Source organism: Populus euphratica, unplaced genomic scaffold (assembly GCF_000495115.2).
Source record: "Populus euphratica unplaced genomic scaffold, PopEup_1.0 scaffold4.1, whole genome shotgun sequence".
Lineage (NCBI taxonomy): Eukaryota > Viridiplantae > Streptophyta > Magnoliopsida > Malpighiales > Salicaceae > Populus > Populus euphratica.
In genome coordinates, this window is record NW_011499859.1 from 1,583,671 (window position 1) to 1,607,167 (window position 23,497).

The window sequence follows — 23,497 nt, forward strand, 5'->3', positions numbered from 1 at the left end:
TATCAATTAGATGTATTTGTATAAGGTTTTTATAATAACATAAATCATTTAATTTTTTAACCACCATTCTAATGGTTGAGAATTAGGCAAGCAAACAGCATGTCTTCTATTTTTATTTTTTATTTTTTAAAAAAAGAGTGGACACCATTATTTGTCTTTCCTTGGCTATTTTTTTTTTATTATCACATGATTGTATAGGAAAAACAAAAAACATTTCAGTGTATCATTCATATATTTTTAATACATTTGTGACATAATAATAAAAACATTAATTTTTTTAAAATAAATTGCTTTTATAATTCTGATAATTTTTTGCTTCAACAAGTAAACATTTAGATACAAAGAATGCCAAAAAAAGGAATTGAAGAGATGTGTTTTTATCTTTATTTTGGATTGTTCTGATTTTTTGTAATATTTATTCTAATCTTCTATGGTTTTTATTAAATGAAATATATTGCTGAAAAAAACTATATTCCTTTCCTTGGCCGAGAAAAATAGATTAATAAGTAGATGAAGGGTTATACTAACAAATTATCCTATTTCAATATAATTTAAATTTTTTTAATAAGAAATTATTGGCATATAATTAAATAAATAAATTTAAATAATTCCTCATGACACAAGATTATGTAATTTAATCTGTATTTATTTATTAACTTTTCAATTTAGTCTTTGATTTATATCAATATTTTTTATAATATTTATTTTTTTTATATTTTTTAATTTATTTGATTAAACACATGCATCAAAGTTTTTCAAGCTAATAAACAAGCCAAGATGCTTGCACTTTCCTTTTTTTAATCCAAATATATGTTTGCTAGTTTATCACTACTTATTTGTTGCTTTGTTTTTTTAAAGGAGTAGGGTTTAGATATATGGCTATTTGAAAACATGGTTGAAATAATATTATTTAAATTTTTTTATTTTTTTATTTAGAAATAATTTTTTAAATAATTTTGATATATTAATATTAAAAATATTTTAAAAAAATAAAAATATATCATTTTAATATATTTTCATTTTAAAAAACAACTTCCAACTGCTTTTCTTCGTGAAGCTATTTTTTATATTGAAACAGTTAATAGTGAAGTGTATGTGTTATAACTACAACTATAAAATTTCTATATAATATCTTATTAGATATAAAAGTAGGTAATTTTTTTTTGGTTTTTTATCCAATTTCAAAATAATATGAACATAATTATAATTATAATTAAATTAAATTTTTATAATGATTTTTTTTATAATTATAAAATTAACTTAGAGATAATTTTGCATATGGCTAAATAAAAAAATAGGTGCATGTGTATGACACTCAGTTATGCATTGGAGGCTCTCACGCTTTTTAGACGATCTGAGTGGTCCCTTACATAGCCCAAAAATACTCTTCTAATGTGTCGTTGGAAGAGCTTTAATGTTTTTATTCTATTGGTGCGATGTATGTAAATGTTAGTTATTCAGTTTGCTATTAGTAGATTTTTTTTTCCTCTCCCCTCCTCAAAAATTATAAGTTAATCATTTTTAGTTGTTGGTAATTCAACTTCATTTCTTTTTATTTTGATTTCTATTTTTATTTTGGTTTTTTTTTATAAGTTTTTTTTATTTTTAATTTTATTATTAAATATTATATTATTTAATGTTGTCCTCATTCTATGGATTATAATTTTTTTCTTGGCACTTTTGTAAAACTTTTAATGGTTTTGATTTTATTATTAAATTCAAATTGATAGTATTATATTTTTCAATTTGATTCTCATTGTTTTGATTTCTAATTTATTTCTTGACTATTTTGTAAACATTATTATTCGTTTTCAATTTTACCCTTTCATTACAATATTATTTTTATTTTTATGTCAATTTTGATCATCATTCTTTATATTTTTTTTTTATCTTTTTACTAAAAATTTTTTCAATCTCACCATTGATATAAATATAAAATTAATTTTTTTTAATTTTATTATTTAATATTTAATTAATTAAAAATTAAATTTTAAGATTTTTTTTTTATATTAGATGCTTCGACTTTAATAATTTGGATCACAGGTTTGAAAAATTAATTCACATATTTTTTTTAAAAAAAATTTATAATTCTTTTAATTTTTTAATTATATTTTTAAAATATCACGATCTAAATATTGGGTTTGATAAAATATATCAAATTATCTCAATTCTAATTATCAATATTATAAGTCTATCATATCTAATTTTTCATGTGATTTTTTAATTTTATTTTAGCATATAAACATCAAGGAAAAGCACAAACACCAATGCTAGTATTATCAAATTTAAGTTTTGTGCTGTATTATTTTATGAATTTTTCTTTTACTTAGCTTGCTTACCCCTAAAAAAAAAACATAAAAAAGCGATACATCTTTCTAACTACCCCAAAATGACACCGTTCAGAGCACACCAGATCGCCCACCTACCCATTAATCCATCCATCCAGTGGCAGCAGCCCCCTAGGAATCATCGACAGTCACGAAACCCTCTGCCTGTCACCTTAGCCTCTTAATCTTTCGCTATCTCGACGAGTCCGTTACATTTCCCCTTCTTTAAGAAAGAAAATATCTCCCTTCTCCCCCGCATTCACCAACGCCATTTCTTTCATTCGCTTCTTTACTCTCTGTCTACCATGGACGCCTCTACTCTTTCACGCATAGGCCTAGCAGGTCTAGCCGTGATGGGTCAAAACTTAGCCCTAAACATTGCTGAAAAAGGTTTTCCAATCTCAGTCTATAACCGAACAACTTCCAAAGTCGACGAAACTCTTATTCGTGCTCAATCCGAAGGTCCATTCTCCTTAACTGGTCAATACTCTCCTCGTGATTTTGTTCTCTCAATCCAAAGGCCTAGATCCATCATCATCTTGGTCAAAGCTGGAAACCCAGTTGACCAAACGATCTCTGCTCTGACTGAGTTCATGGAGCCTGGTGACACTATCATCGATGGTGGGAATGAGTGGTACCAGAATACTGAGAGGAGAATTCAACAGGTGTCAGATAAAGGGATTCTTTATTTGGGCATGGGGGTTTCCGGTGGCGAAGAAGGTGCAAGACATGGGCCTTCGTTGATGCCTGGTGGTTCTTTTGAGGCGTATAAGAATATTGAGTCTGTCTTGAAGAGTGTTGCTGCTCAAGTTGATGATGGTCCTTGTGTTACTTATATTGGCGAAGGGGGTTCTGGAAATTTTGTTAAAATGGTTCATAATGGGATTGAGTATGGAGATATGCAGTTGATATCGGAAGCTTATGATGTTTTGAAGAATGTTGGTGGGCTTTCGAATAGCGAACTGGCGGAGATTTTTGGGGAGTGGAATAGAGGGGAGTTGGAGAGCTTCTTGATTGAGATTACGAGTGATATTTTTAAGGTCAAGGATAATTTGGTTGATGGGGATTTGGTTGATAAGATATTGGATAAGACTGGAATGAAAGGGACAGGGAAATGGACTGTTCAGCAAGCTGCTGAATTGTCTGTTGCTGCACCGACGATTGCTGCTTCGTTGGATTGTAGATATTTGAGTGGTTTGAAAGAGGAGAGGGAGAGTGCGGCGGAGATTTTGAAGGAAGCTGGGTTGGAGGAGGAAGTGGGGAGTGTTAAGAGTGGGGTTGATAAGAAGAGGTTGATTGATGATGTGAGGAAAGCATTGTATGCATCTAAGATTTGTAGTTATGCTCAAGGGATGAACTTGTTGAGGGCTAAGAGTGTTGAGAAAGGTTGGGATTTGGATTTTGGTGAGCTAGCTAGGATTTGGAAAGGTGGGTGCATTATTAGGGCTGTGTTTTTGGATAGGATTAAAAAGGCTTACCAGAGGAATCCTAACTTGGCAAGTTTAGTTGTCGACCCGGAGTTTGCCAGGGAGATGGTGCAAAGGCAGGCGGCTTGGAGGAGAGTTGTGGGGCTGGCGATTTCAGCTGGAATTAGCACTCCAGGAATGTGTGCCAGTCTTGCTTATTTTGATACTTATAGGCGTGCTAGGCTGCCAGCAAATCTTGTTCAGGCTCAGAGAGACTTGTTTGGGGCCCATACTTATGAGAGGACTGATCGTCCAGGGGCATTTCATACTGAGTGGACAAAACTTGCTCGCAAGAGCAATGCTGGTGCTGGTGCTTTCAGTTAAGCATGTTCATGGGTTGATCGGCTGTTTGTTTGTTTCAATTGGCTGTTGGTAATGTTTCTCTTTGAGCTGTAGTTGTATGTTTCCTTGAGAGGATTCGTTGCTGTTATGGGTTAGCCTCACAGAATTTACTGTTAATAAGAAACGCATGCCTCTTGAGTACATCAAGTTTGTTCTTTTATTTGCTGTAGATAGGATACAGTTAAGCTCTGCTTTATAGATTTTGCTTATTTGCTGCTGAATAATGTTTCCAACTCATGTGAGGCTGTTTGATATGAAACTTCTTAGCTCGCATGCTTTATGAAAGTTCCTTGTTCCAGTAATAAGCCTGAATGAGTCGTGCATGTTCATGAAAATCAATGCTACAAGGTTGGTTGCAGTGTGAAAGCATGGTTGTTGGCAGGGATGTTAACTTCATCTTCATTCCAAGTTTGCTGTTGATTTGCTTATATTCAATGAACAATTGATGATTTGCTGATTTTTGGGATCTTGAATGCTCTGTTAAGAGAGAAAGGAATGCACTCTATTCAGCCTTTAAGGTGTTTGTGGCAGTTTATCATCGGTTGCTTTTTAGTTTGTGTCTATTCACCAGAAGGCTTGTTTTTGGCAATAGCTGGCAGATTATTGGGCTTGGAGCTTAATGGTTAGGGATCATCTCGTTATTTTGCTAACACATTCAATTACTGTCGAAATCTTTAAATTTGAATTTAATTGATGATGTATTACAATTGTTATATTAAATTATCCGAAAATGAATTGAATTAACTTCTGATTATTTTGTCTTTAATTTAGAAATTATTTTTATTATAGATCTTTTTTGTTACAATAATCCTTATATTTATTTAAAATGATATAAAATATAGGTATTTAAAAATATATATAAATAGATTTATTTCATATTAATTATTTATTAAATACTTGTTGGGAATTCAACACATATTTATAGTTCATAAATATGTTAAGGATTACAATTTACAGACAACGAATAGAAAAATTATTTATGCTTCTCATAAAAATAATTTTGTAAAAAAGCAAAAAATAAAGTTACATGAATTAAAAAATGGCTTTGATGGAAAAAAATATTTTTTTCTCCATTATTTTATTCATTTTATTTCCTATGAATGTCTTTTTTTTGTATAATTAATAAAAAAAATTGATTCTGAGAAGTTTTCTATAACAACGTCTGAGCATTATATATTCCTTTTATTTCTAATACAATTGCATCATGATTGTCAAAATAGGGTTTTTTCTTAATTCAAATTTACTTTTATGATTCTAATAAGCAGTTTTCAAAAACTAATTATTTTGGTTAACTTTTATTTAATTAGTTTTTGAATATATATTATATAAAAATTAACCAAAATATAAATAATGATTATTCAGTATGAATGAATTTTAATTAAATAAATTCTTTTTTTGTCCTGATTTAAAATTATTTAATTATTTATATATTTATTCTGATTGTTTTTAGTTTTTATTGAGTGAGCAAAATAACTTGAAAAATTATATTTTTTATTAAAAATAATAATGAATTATACTATAAAATTATTTTATTTTAATAAGATTTAAATTATTATTTTTATCCCAAATTTTTATTATTGTCATATGTAGAAAATTTTTCATTTTTGAAAAGATACCTGCAACTGAGATTAGATATCGAGAATAGATATCTTAATTCGTATTTATTTCTTGACTTTGTTCTTAATTGTCATTAACTACTTTATTGAATGCAAACATTAACTTTCTTAGTTCATAATTAAAATACAAAATCTTAATGTTAGAAAATACATTAACAATGTCTGTATATTATTTTTTTTACTCTGAAAGAAAAAAATTCATTGGTTGGCATATTTTAAATTAAAATTTTATAGAAATTTAATATTTAATATAATATTAAATTCTTTAACATTTAACATTAACATAATTTAAATAAATTTTAGATGAATAAAAAATTATTTTTAAAAAAATTCTTGGTTTACATATTTCGATGAAACCTAAAAACCTTCTAAAAACAACTTTATCCTACCTCAAAAAAAAAACCTTTCTTGATATTTATAAAATAAAAAAGTTAAATTAAGCCTAAAAAACACTTAGGCTTTCAGAGGAGAGATATACCATACAAAATAAGCTTTGAGTTTAAACCCCTCCATACATATCAGTTTGTATTCAGACTTTAATTTTGAATTTATTATAAAATAATATTTTAGAATATAATTATTTTTTATTAATTAAAATCTAAACTTGAATCTTGTCCACGAAGAATTATTTATTTTAACCCATTGTTTTGTTTACTCCAGATCATGAGTGTTAGTAATCCCTTCCATAAATATTTTATACAAATCTAAATAGTTTTTTAAATAAAAAATTAGATTTATGACCATTATATTCGAATTTAATTTTTGAGTTATGATAGCTAATCAAATCTTGATAATAATAAGAATTTATTTTAATTATTACAAGAATTAACTTTTTAACAATTTAGCTTTCAAAAATCACTATAAAAAAAAAAGTGAAGTAAGAGTTTTTTCTAAACTTTTACTCACTCATTCTTACCTTATTTTAGTATATTCATTCTCTTTTTATACTTTGTGTTTCCTTCCAAATCTAAAGTGTCTACTTTGTTTAAAGATAATTGAGTTTGTTACTTTAATTTAAAAACCTTGTTTAAAATTAATTTTTATTATTACAAGAATTAATTTTTTAACCGTTTTACTTTCAAAAGTTTCTATAAAAAAGGAATAAAGCAAGAGTTTTCTACAAGTTTTTTTCCATCAAATTTTTATACAGTCTTTCTCATCTCATTTTATGTATTACTTCTCTTTTTATATATGTTTTGTGTTTTCTCTTGATTTGAAAAGATATTTTCCATTAGTTTTTATTTTGCATGTTTATATATAGTTTTAAAATTGTATGAATTCTAGAGTTTTCTTGAATATTTTTTATGTTTTTAATGCTAATATGGTAAATTAAACATCCTTACACTACATTTTAATTTTTGGTGTTTTCAGTGATTGTATTCAGCCAATCCTGATGGAGTTGAAAAGTTGAGCACCTCATATGAAGTGATGAAAGAAGCGATACTACTCCCCACCATTGTCGTTGTCGGCGATCAATCTTCCGGAAAATCTAGTGTTCTTGAATCACCTGCTGGTATTAGCCTTCCTCGAGGCCAGGGAATATGAACTAGATTGCCCCTCATTATTAGGCTGCAACATCATCCATCTGTCATACCAGACATGTTCTTGGAGTTTAATAGCAAAACATGTCAGACAGATGAAGTCCCCATTGCAGATGCCATAAATATTGCAACTCAGGAGATTTCAGGCAGTGGTAAGGGCATTTCGAATGCTCCATTAACTTTGGTGGTAATGAAAAATGTTTTTCCTGATCTAACGATGGCTGATCTTTCTGGAATCTCTAGAGTGCCCGTTCACGGCAGCCTGACAACATCTAGCGGGATACGGCCTGAAGAGAGTATCATCCTTAATATTTTGTACGCGAGTGTTGATTTCACCACATTCGAATCCATTAGGATGTCACGGCAAGTGGACAAGACCGGGCAGTGGACTATAGCTGTGTTTACAAAGGCACATAAAGCACCTGAAGGGTTGCTTGAGAAGGTTACTCCAGATGATGTGAACATAGGCCTTGGTTATGTCCCTGTGAGAAATCATATTGGTGATGAGTCTTGTGAGGATGACGCGGATGGAAGAAGAAGAAATGTTTGCAATTCATCAACTTCTTTCCATGATCGACAGGTCCCTTAATGATATTCCTGTTTTGGCTTAAAAATTGATGCAGATTCAAGCTACTATAATGGCTAGATGCTGGCTGGAGATTGTTAGAAAATTTGCTAGAAGTTGAATAGAAATGTGACTGGTTTGAACAGGATATTCAAGGCTATGACATCAATTACTGAATCCGTGACTGCTTTCATGGAAGTTATGGATCAAAGAGTCGCTGAGGAAAACCCTGGTGATAGGTGAATATGGTGAGTATCCTGATTGAAATGTTCAACCAATAATCCAGTAAACTCCTCAGCTTCCCAGGAAATAACCATGCTAGAAACATCCTGATGGACGAAATTCATGCTTCGGATGAAGCCAAAGCGATCGAACTTCTAAATTTACTTCCCCGTCCTGCCGTGGTTCTGTCTATTTTGGTAACCCACACTGAACTTTCACCAGCTGCTGATAACCACTAAATGGGGAAGTCAGAGTCTAATGGTGAAAATGAGAGAGCAGTCCACTGACTTGGTTTTAAAGATTGTTCAAATGGAGAAGCTGACAGATTACACTCGCAATCCTGAATACCTGGACGAGTGGAACAAGCTGGTGGCCAAGCAGAAGGCATTCATTTATGATGTTCAGAAAAATGAATCTTCAAAATACAGATTGAAGGTTTTGGAGGGGTTGGGGTCAATCATCTGAGAGTATCCCAGGCATTTGATGATTGCTAACTGGAAGATTGTATTGAGGAGGCTAGTTGATTGCAAGGCTTTTCGTTTGCAGCTTAGCGTTTGAAATGTAGTCAACAAAGAATTGAAAAGGAAGATTGTTTATGAAGTGATGGGTCCTGACGGTGTGGGCTTAAAAGGCCAGACCCAATTCTAGTTTAGAGGGATCAAACCCAAACCCAACTTTTGAGTGATGGTTCGGGCTAGGGCATGCATGAGCTATTCAGGTTAGGCCCTACTTCCTTTTTGTGTTTCAAGCAATTCTCCATTTAATACATTACACAAAATGGTGTTAAAACACTGATGCCAAAGCTGCTTTCCTGAACAATACAACCTCATAATAGAAAGCTTGTTTTGCAGGTGTTCGTGAGGCTCAAGTTTAGCAGCCACTTTCAATGACCCGATCTCCTAAGCCCATCAAACAGCTATGGAAAGGCTCATAATCCTTTGAAGTTATCTCCGACTTCGTCAGATCCTAATGGTGGAAAGATTGAAAAGTTTTTAGAGGAGGCTCCTTCTGTAGCAGCTAAACGCGGTAGGCTTAGTATGAATTTGGTGAGGTACGCTAAGGATTTCCTGTCCAGTATCATGGACACCATTTCTGCCTTCGGTGGCTAGCTGTCAGTTTGTTGTTAGTATGTTATGTACTGCTTGCAATCCGCTACAATGAAGTAGTTTGTTTCGAATAAAGGATCTTCTTGTTCAACAACAGCTTTAAATCCGAGTACAAGTATTAATTGCAGTGTGTTCGTGAAGGCACATAAACTAGAATATATAGTAACCTCTAATTCACGTGCTCAAAACACTGTCCATTTTTCTTTGCCGAACATGAATATTCATCGTTCAACAGATTCAGAAATCTTAAAAAATAAAAAATAAAAACATTTTATACCTCACGCTTTCTGAAAAAAAGAAATACTAGGGAAAAGAGAAGAGTTGAACAAAGAAGAGGATTTAAGCAAGGATCAAAGGAAAAGGTCTATACTCTAGGACTCTAAAAAACCTCCATTGTCAAGGTTTGGCTGAGTTCTTGTTACTGTTGCAGAAGGCATTTTACTAGTGCCAACCCAAATAGTATCAAGAACCAAATCTTCATCAGATTGTCTTTCCATTGCTTGAATCTTCTTCGTTTTCAAGAGTTTCAGAGACACTATCCCAAAGTATCCTAGAAAAGCCACTACACTGAATCCAAGCACAAACTCTATCACCCATAAATACCACAGACTACGCTTCCTCTTATCTCTTCCTTTCCTCTGTAGTGGAACCACAATAGAGAAGTGGCCTTGATCTTGAGAATGACATTCATTAAACTGGTTGATTTCACTAAGGTGAAATTTCCCACTAGTACTAAATGTTACACATTTTGCTCCAAAAACTATCATGCTCTCAGGCATCGTTGAGCTGGCGAAACGAATTACTATAGCCTTTCCCCTTGTATCAAGGCTAATCTTCTCAGTGCTTTCGGCCCTTGCGTTTGATGCATTGAAAACCATGAAACCAACAACAGGAGTGATCATTGAGTAACCTGGAGCGCTGTAGTAATAAGAAGACCAGTTGCCCAAGTCTTGATAGACTATAGCCAGCCTCTTCACATGTGGCGATGTCATGGTTCTGGATGGAATCTGAAAGTTGCTAAAATTAGCACCAATTTTCCACAGTGTCCGGCTTCTGATTCGTACTATTGAGACTTCCATACCTGATAGATTCACAGGAATCAGACCCTTGTATAAAGCACCAGTGTGAGGCCACTGGCGAACCAAGGATTTAAAAGCAGAATCCTGAAGAAATGTATCCAAAGTATCAGTAGTAAAGTTGTCTGAGCTGTAAACAAATGGTGAAAAAAACAAGCTGAGAACCAACCAGATGATGTTCAAGCTCATGTTGGATCTTGGTTGTAAACAGCAATGTTTTTTAATACAATCAGAAAAAGGGTCAGATTAACACCAGAGATCGGAGGCATGAAGAAGGATCTATACTCTATAATAATTGCCACATAAACTCTTGGAAACTTAATTAGTGTTTTCTTGAATCATGATGCCTTTTCAAAGCACACTTATAGCGGGACCCTGTAGGAAGGTCTAAAAACTCAATTTAGTTTGACTTCAAGCCACTGCAATCCAGTATGTTGAGGTGAATATGTTTTCTACAATTTAGCTCATATGGTGTCACCCTTGGAGGCTTGACACGAGAGAGAAGTTGGTTTGTTCCTGTGTTTTATCAGTCGAATGTTATAATCGAAGCAGAGATTCGAGAGAATAAATTTTTTTATAAATACGTGAATTGAGGTGCGGATGAATCGTCAGAAACTCCAGCAAAAGAAGGGCTTTAATCTTGATATGCAAAAGCTGCATCGATCATACCTCGTTGCCTTAAGAAATTGCTTTTTTTGTTAGACTAAGCATTTTCTGGTGGATGAAAATAAATAAAAGAGAGTAACACGCGGATTTGTGTTAGCTATAAAAGCTTGCCCTTTTTTTGCTCTCCCCACTGTGCAAGCAACTTGGCATGTGGAATTTGATGCAAAAGCCCGCCCTGTAATTGATTAATAAAGCAATTATAGCGACCTAGTTGTCCCAATTTAAACGTGTCATGCTCCATGAGTGAGAAAAAGCAAGACTTCTTTCTTTTTACATGAACTGGAGGGGTCAAGCTTATCATAGCGGGGTACCTTTGAATTTCTGGGTTCTGTTTAATGATGGCCGACGGCAAAGCAGCGTCTATGTTCTTTTACACGGTATCGACATTGAAATTCTAGATGGGTGCCAGATGCCAATGTAGCTAAGGCAAGTCCTACATGTGAGTACATAGATATATTATATATACACTCGCAAACAGCTTCATGGTCATCACAGAAGATTAGCTTGATTGCTATGTTGTTTCCATTTGAATGAAAAACAACAAAATATGACTCCTTCCCCGCCCTGAATATTTGAAAAATTCCTGCTAAAATCACGAGCTCAAATGCATCTAGGTTAGCAACAAAAGTATCCAAGTCAAAATGATCTAAGCTCCACCATCCCCCCCTCCTCCCCTGTTTTTCCTCCCCTCAGCAGAAAGGAGATAAGCATGAAAAAAATAAATAAATAATTGCTCGACCAGTAACTACAATTCATCTAGCGAGGGTCAAAATAGTATCTTCGAATTTTGACATATTACTTTCACCATCACAACGTGGCATGACTGGAATGAATATATCAAATTACAGCAGCCTGGAAAACCCAAAATCAACCTGAGCCTTCAAAAAGCCATGTCTTGGAGATAAAAACTCATTGCCTTATGGTAAGCTCAGCCCTGAGATGGAGGATGCCATTAATAAAATTATTGCTGTCATCTTCTATGAATGCTTGCCAGTGTACACCAAACAGGTTTCGATACCCAACTGCCTTCCCACCTGTGAAAGTGTAGTTTCCTTTGTACTTGCTCACATACTCCTCAGTTTGCTTTGACCTGGCTGCAAACTCATAGTCGACAGCAAAGCTCACTGAACCTTTTTCTTGCATTCCCAGAAAAAGTCCAAAGCAGTGGTATGTGCCCTGTTGGTCCATGTTGCAGTGAGCAGACAAGAAAAATCCCTGTCCACCCAGGTGAAAAGCTTGTGAGTACACCCGGCCAGCTGGAAATAGTTGTGCACACTCCTCCCGCTTCAAGTCCAGGTAGACCACACACTGCTGATGAGGAAGTTCAAGCTCAACCACCTTGACTGGTCGATACTTGTATGCCCGCTCCACAAAGCGACGATTGACAGCATTTGGCTCATCTGCTGCAATAGCACGCTGCCTATGTGATGTTTCAGCCTTGAAAAACAAGGCCTCAAGCACAACCTTGGATGCAAGTTCTGGGTGAAACTCATTACAATTTAAAACCTTCTTTAGTTTTCGACAGGTCATATAAGGGAAACGAATTAATCGAACTAGTCGTTTGGCAAGAACTTCTTTTCGCTCCTCCATTTTTGGATATTGAGTACGAGCCCACTTAAGCACTAAGTCATAAAGAGTATCCTCTGAAGCTGCCTGGAGATCATCACTGGATAGCACTGCCTCAATACCAGCCAAAGGCAATTTAAGCACCTCTTCCTGAAACCTAACCAGAAATGAAGCTCAACAGGATGGCTCAATAATTCAGGACATAAATGACAAAGAAGCTTAAAAGCATTTTCCACATTCCATGAGAAATTAGTGCTGCAAGCAGCTAAAAAAAATAAGCTCAAATATTTCTTGTTAAGCAAAATTTGTAGGCAATGCCAAAATCGAATCTTTATCACAGAACATTGGCATTAAATTACAAGGATAATTTCAAATAATAACAGGCATGCCATCAATTACAATGAAAAATGAGTGGCGAATAAAAGAGGCTTACTTTGATATTTCTTTGTATTTTACAGCAAGAAACTGCTTTGCTGCATCTGTCAGGGGCTGAACTGCTTCTGCCATTAAAATGCTTGAAGGAAGGTCCAAGAAGAGCAAAGCAGATTCACAGGTCATTGGAATGTTGCGCAATAACCTGCTGCAATATCTCATACATGATGCAACCTTGAATTTGTCAGCAGCCAAGAGCACATCCAGCAAAGCAGTAGCTCGGGTTGCTGATAAGGTGTTACTGTACATAAAATTGAGGAGGTCCAATAAGGCCTCTTCTTCTGTTCCAGCAAAGCAAATAGGGGAAGAAGAAAACAGTGTCAAGTCAACTTCATTTACTTAACATTGGAACAAAGAAATAATGACAACAATGATGGCCCATAAATGTGTAAAGGTGCAGAACTAACACTGGAAAAACTAAATAATTTTTTTTTTTTAGAAAACAAATAGCCATCAACAGGCAGTAGTAACCAGAAGTAGCAAATAATCTAAGGCTACTGTATTTACCAGAGGCATGTATCTGTACAGTTACGTCTCGCTGCTCTGACTCCTTTATCCCATTTAAAAACAACTACAAGAAACAACATAAGAAGTTTATAAGGCACAAAGTTCAGTCAATAAAAGTAGCAAAAACAAGGCACAGCTTCTCACCTTGTGAAAAAACAGACTCTTGGCTGCCAATATTGCAGAGCTAATATGTACACTCTTAACTCTTAGAACTGTTTTACAATCCATGCTCCAGGATGAGTCACTGCTTGGACCAGCAGCATCACCTACACAATTAAAACAGCCAATCATACAAACAGAATGCTGTTTTAACAGGGCAATCGCTAAATTTTACATGCAAGTGACCACAAAAGAAAAGATTATAGAATAAAATAAAATAAGAAAAATACCACGTTGATTAAAATCCAATTGAGCATCTGTAGGAGACCCCTCAGTCATGACTACAGCTTCTACATCTTGATTTTCATAAGCCACATTATTCTCTGTGTCTGGAATATTAAAATTCAGTACCTGCTCGTCCTTGTTTTGCCCCACAACTTCCACAGCTAGATGCCACAAAGTGTAAACCAGTTTCTAAATCAGTAAAACCAGTATCAACATGGACAATAATTAAAATATTTTATTCTAGAAAAGAAAATAAAAGAACCCAATATGGCTAAATATTAGAGCTTTAAAGTAAACTGACAGTTCCAAATGCAACAACTTCATCACTGTTTATACATAAAAGACATCATGAGTATGTTTCGTATTGTGGTGCAGTGAGGTTTTTAAAAGTACTTTTCAATTGAAAATGTATCAAAATAATATTTTTTATTATTTTTTTTTTTACATCAACACATCAAAATCATCCAAAAACACCTAAATAACATCTATTTGATGCTTTTTCAGAGAAAAACAAGTTGTAAAGCAAAAGCAAACACTCAGGTAACATCAAAATCTCATTACTTTAAAAAAAAAATAATAACTCTAAATTACCCAATGACACTTAAAAACGCATAACGTTCAAATTCACATAAAAATTAAAAAAAAAATATCAATTTGTAATGCCAACAATTAGACATTAAAGTAAAACTAATGGTTCCCGATCAACAAAAAAAAAAAACCATTACTTCTAATCCAGTTAACACATTATATCAAAATTATACAACTTTGGCAATACTAATTTCCAAAGATCATCAATCCAAATAAATCCCAATTATTCAAATTCACAAACAAAAAAGTTAAAAAAGGAAAAACATAACATACAAGTACTGACCTTTATCTTTCATAATATCCTCTCTTCTTCTCTTTCGGTTACGGGCCCACTCAGTGATGCTAGAACAACCATCACCGACTGATTTTTCATCTGGAAAATCAGCAACGATCTCAATCTTTAAGACCCTATCGGAGAAATTACTGTCATTGAAAGCGAAACCGAAATCATAGTCAGACCGATACTCGACCGGAGAGAGGTCCGAGTCCATTCCAATTCGAGGACCGAAGAGGTCTGCCCCTGGTAATCTCATTGAAAGGAGAGAAATTTTAGGATTTTTTGTTTGGATTTTTAGAGATTTTGAAACCTAGAAGTTGGGGATTTATTTATTAGATTGGATTTGATTTTAGTTAAGGAAGGTGGGGGAAGTGGCGAAGTTAGTTTGAGTGTGAAGACGGAGGTCTAATGTATAGTTACCAAAATAGACAGTATTTTCGAGTTCTCTATTTTTTAAGAAAAAGTATAAAATAAAATTCTCAAATATTAACATTAACAATATTAAAAAATAAACCAAAATAGGAGGGATCAGTTTTTATATATATATATTCTTTAATATTAAATTAATTAAGAATTTAATTTTATAAAAAATTAATTTATTTTTTATAAAATTATATAAGTTTTATAATCTAAATTGCGAGTTTGACATATTAACTTAAACTTTTTTTTATTTTTTTCTGATTGATTTTTAAAAAAAAATATTTTTTAATATTGAGTTAATTAGAAATTAGATTTTGTGATTTGTTTTTTATAAATTTATTTTTATCTCATAACTCGGGTCATAACTTTGACAAGTTTATTCAAGTAGTTTTTATTATTATTTTTAAACTTTTTTTATTTATTAATTTCATTTTTCAATACTAGGTTAATAAAAAATTAATTTTTATAACTTATTTTAATTTTTTTATTGAATTATCTTAATCTCGTAACTAAGGATGTTAATAGTTTTTCACGAGTTGAATTTCTTAATATTCATGCATTTCTCATTATCTATTGAGTAAAAAATTTAAATATTCATAAACTATTTATCGAGTTTTGGGTATTCAATGGATACTATTATTTATTAATCAATAAAAAATAAATAGTTAATATATACATATTTGAAGTATATATATGTATATTAAATGATTGATATGTGTGTGTATCATATCATATTTTGAAAAAAAAATATTTGGATGAGATTGAGGCGGATTTCAAGTCGAATTTGACAATATTCAATCCTTATTCATTATCCAATAGGTCCAAAATATTTCAACACATTCAGCTTAAGTTAGGTCGGTATTCTCAAGTTCAAATTAAATTGTCATCCCCACTTATGAATCAAGTTATGAGTTTAACATGTTAGACCGAATTGATTTTGGTTATTTTTTTATTTTTTTAATTGATTTATTTTTTTCAATTTCATCATTTAAATTTAAGATTATTGAAAATTATGTTTTGTAATTTATTTTAATTTATTTTTTATGAGGTTATCTTGGTCTTACGACTCAACATACAAATTGAAAGGTTAACCCAAATTAATCCAAAATATTATCATCTCAATATTTATATATAAAAAAATCATTTTAAATATTTATTTTGAATTAAACTATATTTTTACTAATTATTTAGGTTACCTTTAAGTCAAGATGATCATGTCATATTAGATTAATTTCCACATGCTTTAATTTTTTTTTTATTAAAAAACATTAACAATGCTTAAATATTTGTTTTACATTAAAAAATTCAATTTGCAACATAACATAAGCCAATAATCTAATCATTAACTTATATAGCATCTCACTAATTTGTATACTCACACTTTGTTGTTGTGGGGGGATAAAAAAAATTTAAAATAAAAAACAATATTTAAGTCTTAAAGAATTCTTTGGTATTTTTATTAAACATGAAAATACAATTGCTTTGATTTTTTTTCCAATAAGATAAAAATTTTAATTGATGTATTTCATATTTATCTTCAAAAAATGCAATGTTTTTACATGGAATTAATGTTTCTCTTAAAACAACAATATTTTTTAATTGTCAAAGCAAGTTAACAAAAAATATTAAGATAGCACGTTCATATTTTATATATTAATTGAAAGCTAAAAATGTCATAAATATGATAGAATCACATTACAAATCTATTTAAAAACTTTAAAAGTAAAATAAAAAACAATTTGTATCCAATTTTCATGAACAATTTATTAATAATATTATTATTTTCACAACAAATACATAATAATTGATATCAAATTATTAAAATTTAAATAAAAAACTATAATAGTAATACCAAATTAGATGTTGGCCTACTGAGAATGGACCTAGTTGTTTCTTCAACAAGCCATCTGTTAGCCAAAAAAACCTTTTGAATGTAAGCAACAAACATACTTCATCAAGTAATGCAGAGTCATCATTTTGAAAATCACAAAACAACTAAAATAGAAAGTAAAAACACTGAAGTTTTTCTCATATTTTTCTACTTACCATTCCCATTACAGTATAGTAATTGTTTTTTTATCCTTCTCAAGAAAAAATATTTGTCTTTGAGTAGGAATATTTTTATATTTTTATACAATGCATTAGTTGATATTTTTATCAATATATTTATAAACAATAAAACAATCAAAATATTCCTGCAAAAAAAAACTAGCATTATAGGACACAAGTGTTGGTGTCTTTTTTTCAGAATACAATAAAAATATGTGTGCATGACTTAAGATGAAAAAAAAAATTAAGTCATTGAAATAGAGGTATTGGTGTCTCTTTCTCATATATATATATATATATTCCTGCAAAAAAAAACTAACATTATAGGACACAAGTGTTGGTGTCTTTTTTTCAGAATACAATAAAAATATGTGTGAATGACTTAAGATGAAAAAAAAAATTAAGTCATTGAAATAGAGGTATTGGTGTCTCTTTCTCATATATATATATATATATACATTATTGGTCCTGGGTGAAGCTCATTGCAATTTAGTGTATTTTTATTTCCCATGTTATTTTTATCGACACTGAATTAAATTCTGACAAAATCAGATAATACATGTAGTAAATTGAAAAATTATTAACACGGAGATGAAATTGTGAAATTTTGATAATCATACTAGCGAAATGACAGGTTATATAAAAAAATCATAACTAAAATTTTAAAATAATTATAATTTTTCAAAACCCAAAACAATAATTAAGAAGAAATGTAAAACTTAGAGACATAAATATACCATAAAGAACATATTAAAAATATCTCATTTAAAGTATATTTTAAATATATATGACCCTTTATTATGCTATTACCAATTTAAATTGATGGCAAAATCACATGTATGTATGCGTTCCTGATCTCATTGTTTCGATGTAAAATATATAATATGGAGGGTAACTCTATGAATATTTATTTAGATAAAAGATAAATGAACATGATCAGATATTTTTAATTTTTATTTCAATATAAAAATGAATAATAATTTTAAAAAATAATGAAATGATCAAATAATTTTTTTTTTAAATTAAAAAGCAATAAAAAGAGGGGGACATGCCAACCAATGCAAGGCAGGGTCACTGAAGAGCTACATTTGTGATACCGAGCCCTAAAAAACTCGTTTTTTTCATCCTCTTTAAAGAAAAATACCTTAAAACAAAAACAAGGCACTTGGAAAATGATTTCAATTCACTTTTAAAGCATTAAAAACCAAATCAAACTTCAGATTTTATTTTTTAAAAATCTATCCTTTGTTCTATGTAAAAGCGTACACCATTTATAATGAACTCCATACGACGAGAGACGTTCCATGAGACATCTATCCCTTCTTTCTCTTTCTCATAGTAATAGCTCTCTCTCTTCCGATACATCTAAACTAGGGGCTATATTGATTTATGTGTGAATTGGATTGATAATGACATGGTCAAGCTCTACAGATCATATCTTTTGATTTATTAATGTCATTTTTCTTCTTGGAAGGGGTCACGATTCATTCTTTGCAGAGTGAAAATCCCCCTTCGTATTACTTTTTAATTATTAATCTTGGCCTTCCACGTGATTTTTGCTCTTTCTGTCCTAGCTCATGTGACCCTTTTAATTTTTCAAAGGGCAATATGTTTTAACTAATTTTTATTTAATTTTATATCTAAAGAATACATTAACAAGGAGTTATGAAAAGTATAAATTCTAACTTTTTGAAAATTTGATTTTTGAAATCTTAAATCAACAAAAGAAATAAAAGTATTTGTCAAATCAATATCTGTTAAAGCTAAAATATATAAATTCTAGACATAAAAAGGCTGAATGGAGTTCAAGTTCTAATTTTTTTTTTTTTTAAGTTGTAGTGTTGCAAGTAATGTTAGTTGAAAGGAATTGGGCTGGTTTGGTTTAGAAAGCCCATTACAAAGAGTTCGTTAATAAAAAAATCTAAGCTAAATTATTAAAATTTAATTTAAAACAAATTCATTAAAAATCCAAAAAATGAGCTCATTTTAGAAGTATCGGGCTTCATTATTTTTAAAATAAAAAATAACTTAAATTAACTCAAACTAAATCAATTTAAATTGGTATTCAATTCAGTCTAAATTAATATTTTTTAAAATTAAAAATTTTAATTTTATTAGATGTTTTTAGCTCAAATTAATCCAAACCGGACTATCAACACTCTTAGTTGGTATATAGCACAATTTTTTGTCCTCATATGCTACAAAATTATTGTTTTTGTTTTTTAAAATATTAAAAAATCTTTTCTTTCATATTAAACTTTCACTCCTATCATTACTGTGATTTTTTTGTGAAAATAATTTTTTTTAATAATAAAAACTAGCCAGCAAAGGGTGGCTGGAATAAAAAGCCTAAAACAAATTTCTGAAAACATTGCCAAAAACTCCGTATCCTTATCAGTGCACTGTTTTGCGAAATAATATGCAATATTATTTCCTTCTCCGTCAATATGATGAAAATTAGCACATTTCAAGGTATCGCATCTATAAGATATGTGATGATACAGGAAAAAAATAAAAATAAATAGCTTGTGCGTGTAATGCATGCATTAACCGGCATTCTAACCATTTAGGCATGGCTACCCTCCTAGCTATTTAGGCCATAAATTATAATTATTTGATATCGAACAGCTAGAAACCTGGCATTTTAGGCCTTTATTCTGTCCCCATAACTTATATTGTTTGTTTAATTTTACCCTAACACTGATCTTTATGTATTTTTTTGGGTTTTCAACACACAACCTTTTTATGTGCGCATGCTTTTTTCTAAGCATTCAGTACTTTTTTTTATTCAATATAAACATTAATTTTTCTAGGCCAATAGTTATTCCAACATTCCCACACCCACAACAATCTTTTCTAAAAAAATGTTCACCAATAAAAAACAAATATTTCACAATATTCAATTATCTAATTTTTTATGATTTTTTTTTATGAAAGTTCAAAAATTAAATGTATAATTAAATACATTTAGTCATCAAGTAAAAAAATAATTCTTTGCCATGTAAATTACAAGTTCTAGGCCATACACCGATGCCATACAAGTTTCAAGCCTATCCCTGGCCATGCAAGGTCATAATTTTTAGATTTGTGCTTGAAGAATAAAATATCACTTTTTTTTTAAGGATATATATAATTATTTATTTAATAATATTTAAAATGCATGAACACATCTTACATTAACCAAAAAAAAAAGTGTTAAACCAAAAATATTCTAATTTTACAAAATCTTATAAGGTTTTTATATTTTTTTTCTTATCATTTATTTGATGTAAACAGTTATCTAGTGAAGATTTTTAATTCCAAATTAAAATGTAAAAATATATATATTTTTTAAATGTGCATCAAAACTCATCCACCCAATTTTTTAACAAAAAAATATAATCAAATCAAACCAAATTAATACTAAAAAAACAAAATAAAACAAGGATACTAAACTTATCTTTCACATGGTTTTAAGTTTGAGTAATGTGGTTATTAATATAATGATAATTAAAAATTTATATAGTTATTAATTTTAGAGTTTATGAATTAGTTAAAATGTATATAAACTAACCGAAAAATCTATATTAATTAAAATAATAATAAAAAACTTGCTGTATAAGCTTTGAAACTTAACAGCTCAACAACTTTTCAAAATAAATCTTCCGCATTTGGATGCTTTCTCTCGAAACATTTTGGTGGAATATTATAAATGGGTAATACCTAAAACATGTAGTGCCATTTAAAAAGGCATCTTAGATCTGATAATTACGAATAAAAGTAGGCATTCGAAGAGAATTATTCATCCAATTATTAATGTTTTTTTAATACTGATTTAACTTGTCATCAAGAAAAGAACAAAGAACAATAAAAAGAAGGATCTATCTTGAAAAGCTCGCGTTAAGCCTCCAAGTTCCAAATACAAAGTTAATTTTCTATTTAACTCAATAATTATTAATTATCACCAGGTGATTAAGAAGTATCTCTGAAATGTCAGCCAGTTACAATTAATTGTGTGGGGATCTCTCCTTTGATGATCTAACCTCCTTCTTTCTTGTTAATCACTCTAGTTACTTATGGCTATCGGTACAAAGTGGAAAATTCTGCTTGTTTCTGATTGTTCTTTAAAATTTAAGAAGAACACCTTTTTTGTGAATCATAAACTTGTTTATATTTGGAAACTCTTTTCTATTGCCGACTCCGGCAGGAAGAATTTAAATGATGCCCTAATGCCAAAGTTTCTAAGTTTACACCTTATAAATAATCATCTTCAAAGTACCATTAGCGATTTCATGGATATAATTATATAGCTATCAGTATCAACATAAAGCCCCCACAATTGCAAGATTAGACTTGTTAAGTCATTTCAATTAAAGTTGCTTTTAATGGCATCCATTAATACTGGATTTTTGCTTTTCTAGAACGTGAGCAATATATTTATTGAAATATTATAAAGAATACTGGTGGTGCATTGTAAACATGCAATTAATTTCAAGAGGAAGAGACGTGCTGAAATGTCTTTTTATGTAATAATAAGAAGATTAGCAAAGAAACATCTCACTTTAGGTTTATTTGTTAGGTATTTTTTAAATAATTTTTATTTAAGAATATATTAAATATATTATTTTAAAAAATTAGTTTTAATATCAATAAATCAAAACGATTTGAAAACATAAAAAAATTATTTTTTTAAATATTTTTAAAATACAAAAAATTTAAACTAGAATAGAAAAATTAAAAAGAAAATAATAGTAATAATAATAATAATAATAAAATAGCTGTTTTCCAAGCGTAAGATCGTATCATGGGACACCTCAATTTGTCCAGTAAATGCCCTGTTAGACCACTTCGCTGCTACAGCGTTGATACTCGTGTCTCTCAAATTGCTGACGTTGTCTGAGAGGCTGTAAATTCATCTATTTCTCTCTCCCCCCTGTCTGAAGAGAGGGGTCTCTGCCTTGTGTTTGTGTCAGCCCGATTCCAATAAAGCATGCACACGTCTTTTTTAAAGTTGTTTTTGCCCAAGTTTATTAGATAGCCCCAATTGCTTTTGTGGCCATTATAATACTGATCTAATTTCAGGCTTTAATGAAAGATGCATGAAATCAATTTGATAAATAAAAAAAAAACGAATAAGAAAAAGAAAGCAAAATATGACCAAATACAACTTAGGCACCCATACTTGGAACCTGACATGTGATAGTGTAAGATGAAATTTTTTTAAAAAAAAAAACAAACTAAAGAAAAAAGACAAAAAGAAGAGGATAAATTAATATTCATTTTTCAATTTTAATCGAATTTAAAAGTTTGAAAAAAAAACGAAAAATAGAAATCAAATAATGTTTTTTGAAGATTCTAAAGACAATGTTATTATATATATACAGATGTCTTTTTATGTAATAATAAGAAGATTATCAAAGAAACATCTCATTTTAGGTTTATTTGTTAGGTATTTTTTTAAAATAATTTTTATTTAAATATATATTAAATATATTATTTTAAAAAATTAGTTTTAACATTAGCAAATCAAAACGATTTAAAATATAATTTTTTTTTTAAATTTTCATTAAAAACAATATCAAAATATTTTTTTTTATTTTTTTAAATATTTTTAAAATACAAAAATTTTAAACTAGAGTAGAAAAATTAAAAAGAAAATAATAGTAATAATAATAATAATAATAAAACAGCTGTTTTACAAGCGTAAGATCGTATCACGGGACAACTCAATTTGTCCAGTAAATGCCCTGTTAGACCACTTCGCTGCCATAGCGTTGATACTTGTTTCTCTCAAATTGCTGACGTTGTCTGAGAGGCTGTAAACTCATCTATTTCTCTCTCCCCCCTGTCTGAAGAGAGGGGTCTCTGCCTTGTGTTTGTGTCAGCCCGATTCCAATAAAGCATGCACACATGTCTTTTTTAAAGTTGTTTTTGCCCAGGTTTATTAGATAGCCCCAATTGCTTTTGTGGCCATTATAATACTGATCTAATTTCAGGCTTTAATGAAAGATGCATGAAATCAATTTGATAAATAAAAAAAAAAACGAATAAGAAAAAGAAAGCAAAATATGACCAAATACAACTTAGGCACCCATACTTGGAAACTGGCATGTGATAGTGTAAGATGGAATTTTTTTTAAAAAAAAACCCAAACTAAAGAAAAAAGAAAAAAGAAAAGGATAAATTAATATTCATTTTTCAATTTTAATCGGATTTAAAAGTTTGAAAACAAAACGAAAAATAGAAATCAAATAATGTTTTTTTGAAGATTCTAAAGACAATGTTTTTGTTTGATATAGAGAGGCATAAAAGATAAGATCCTCAATTTAGGATCAATTACCGAGATTGTTTTGCCAGGATTTTTTCAT

At 30.4% G+C, this 23,497-nt stretch overlaps 3 protein-coding genes and 1 pseudogene across 4 annotated transcripts; 2 read left to right on the forward strand and 2 right to left on the reverse strand.

Annotated features, from left to right (window-relative positions):
• The first annotated feature begins 2,426 nt into the window (after positions 1 to 2,426).
• LOC105124301 (6-phosphogluconate dehydrogenase, decarboxylating 2, chloroplastic-like) lies at positions 2,427 to 4,592 on the forward strand. Its single transcript, XM_011024260.1, has one exon. The coding sequence runs from the start codon at positions 2,633 to 2,635 to the stop codon at positions 4,115 to 4,117; it is 1,485 nt and encodes a 494-aa protein (XP_011022562.1). The 5' UTR covers positions 2,427 to 2,632; the 3' UTR covers positions 4,118 to 4,592.
• On the forward strand, positions 4,263 to 9,260 carry LOC105124434 (dynamin-related protein 4C-like; annotated as a pseudogene).
• A 216-nt stretch (positions 9,261 to 9,476) lies between these two features.
• On the reverse strand, positions 9,477 to 10,592 carry LOC105124304 (uncharacterized). Of its 2 annotated transcripts, XM_011024267.1 has the most exons (2): positions 10,431 to 10,592; positions 9,477 to 10,266 (listed from the first exon to the last, which is right to left on the reverse strand). In XM_011024267.1, exon 2 carries the CDS (start codon positions 10,262 to 10,264, stop codon positions 9,557 to 9,559), a length of 708 nt encoding a protein of 235 aa, XP_011022569.1. In that variant the 5' UTR covers positions 10,265 to 10,266; positions 10,431 to 10,592; the 3' UTR covers positions 9,477 to 9,556. The 2 variants fall into 2 exon arrangements, with proteins under 2 accessions (XP_011022569.1, XP_011022568.1); XM_011024266.1 differs by having other exon boundaries at positions 9,477 to 10,590.
• Positions 10,593 to 11,421: 829 nt separating this feature from the next.
• LOC105124303 (BTB/POZ domain-containing protein POB1-like) lies at positions 11,422 to 15,056 on the reverse strand. Its single transcript, XM_011024265.1, has 6 exons — positions 14,688 to 15,056; positions 13,822 to 13,977; positions 13,577 to 13,698; positions 13,433 to 13,496; positions 12,927 to 13,206; positions 11,422 to 12,650 (listed from the first exon to the last, which is right to left on the reverse strand). Exons 1-6 carry the CDS (start codon positions 14,935 to 14,937, stop codon positions 11,837 to 11,839), a joined length of 1,686 nt encoding a protein of 561 aa, XP_011022567.1. The 5' UTR covers positions 14,938 to 15,056; the 3' UTR covers positions 11,422 to 11,836.
• Between the last annotated feature and the right edge of the window lie 8,441 nt (positions 15,057 to 23,497).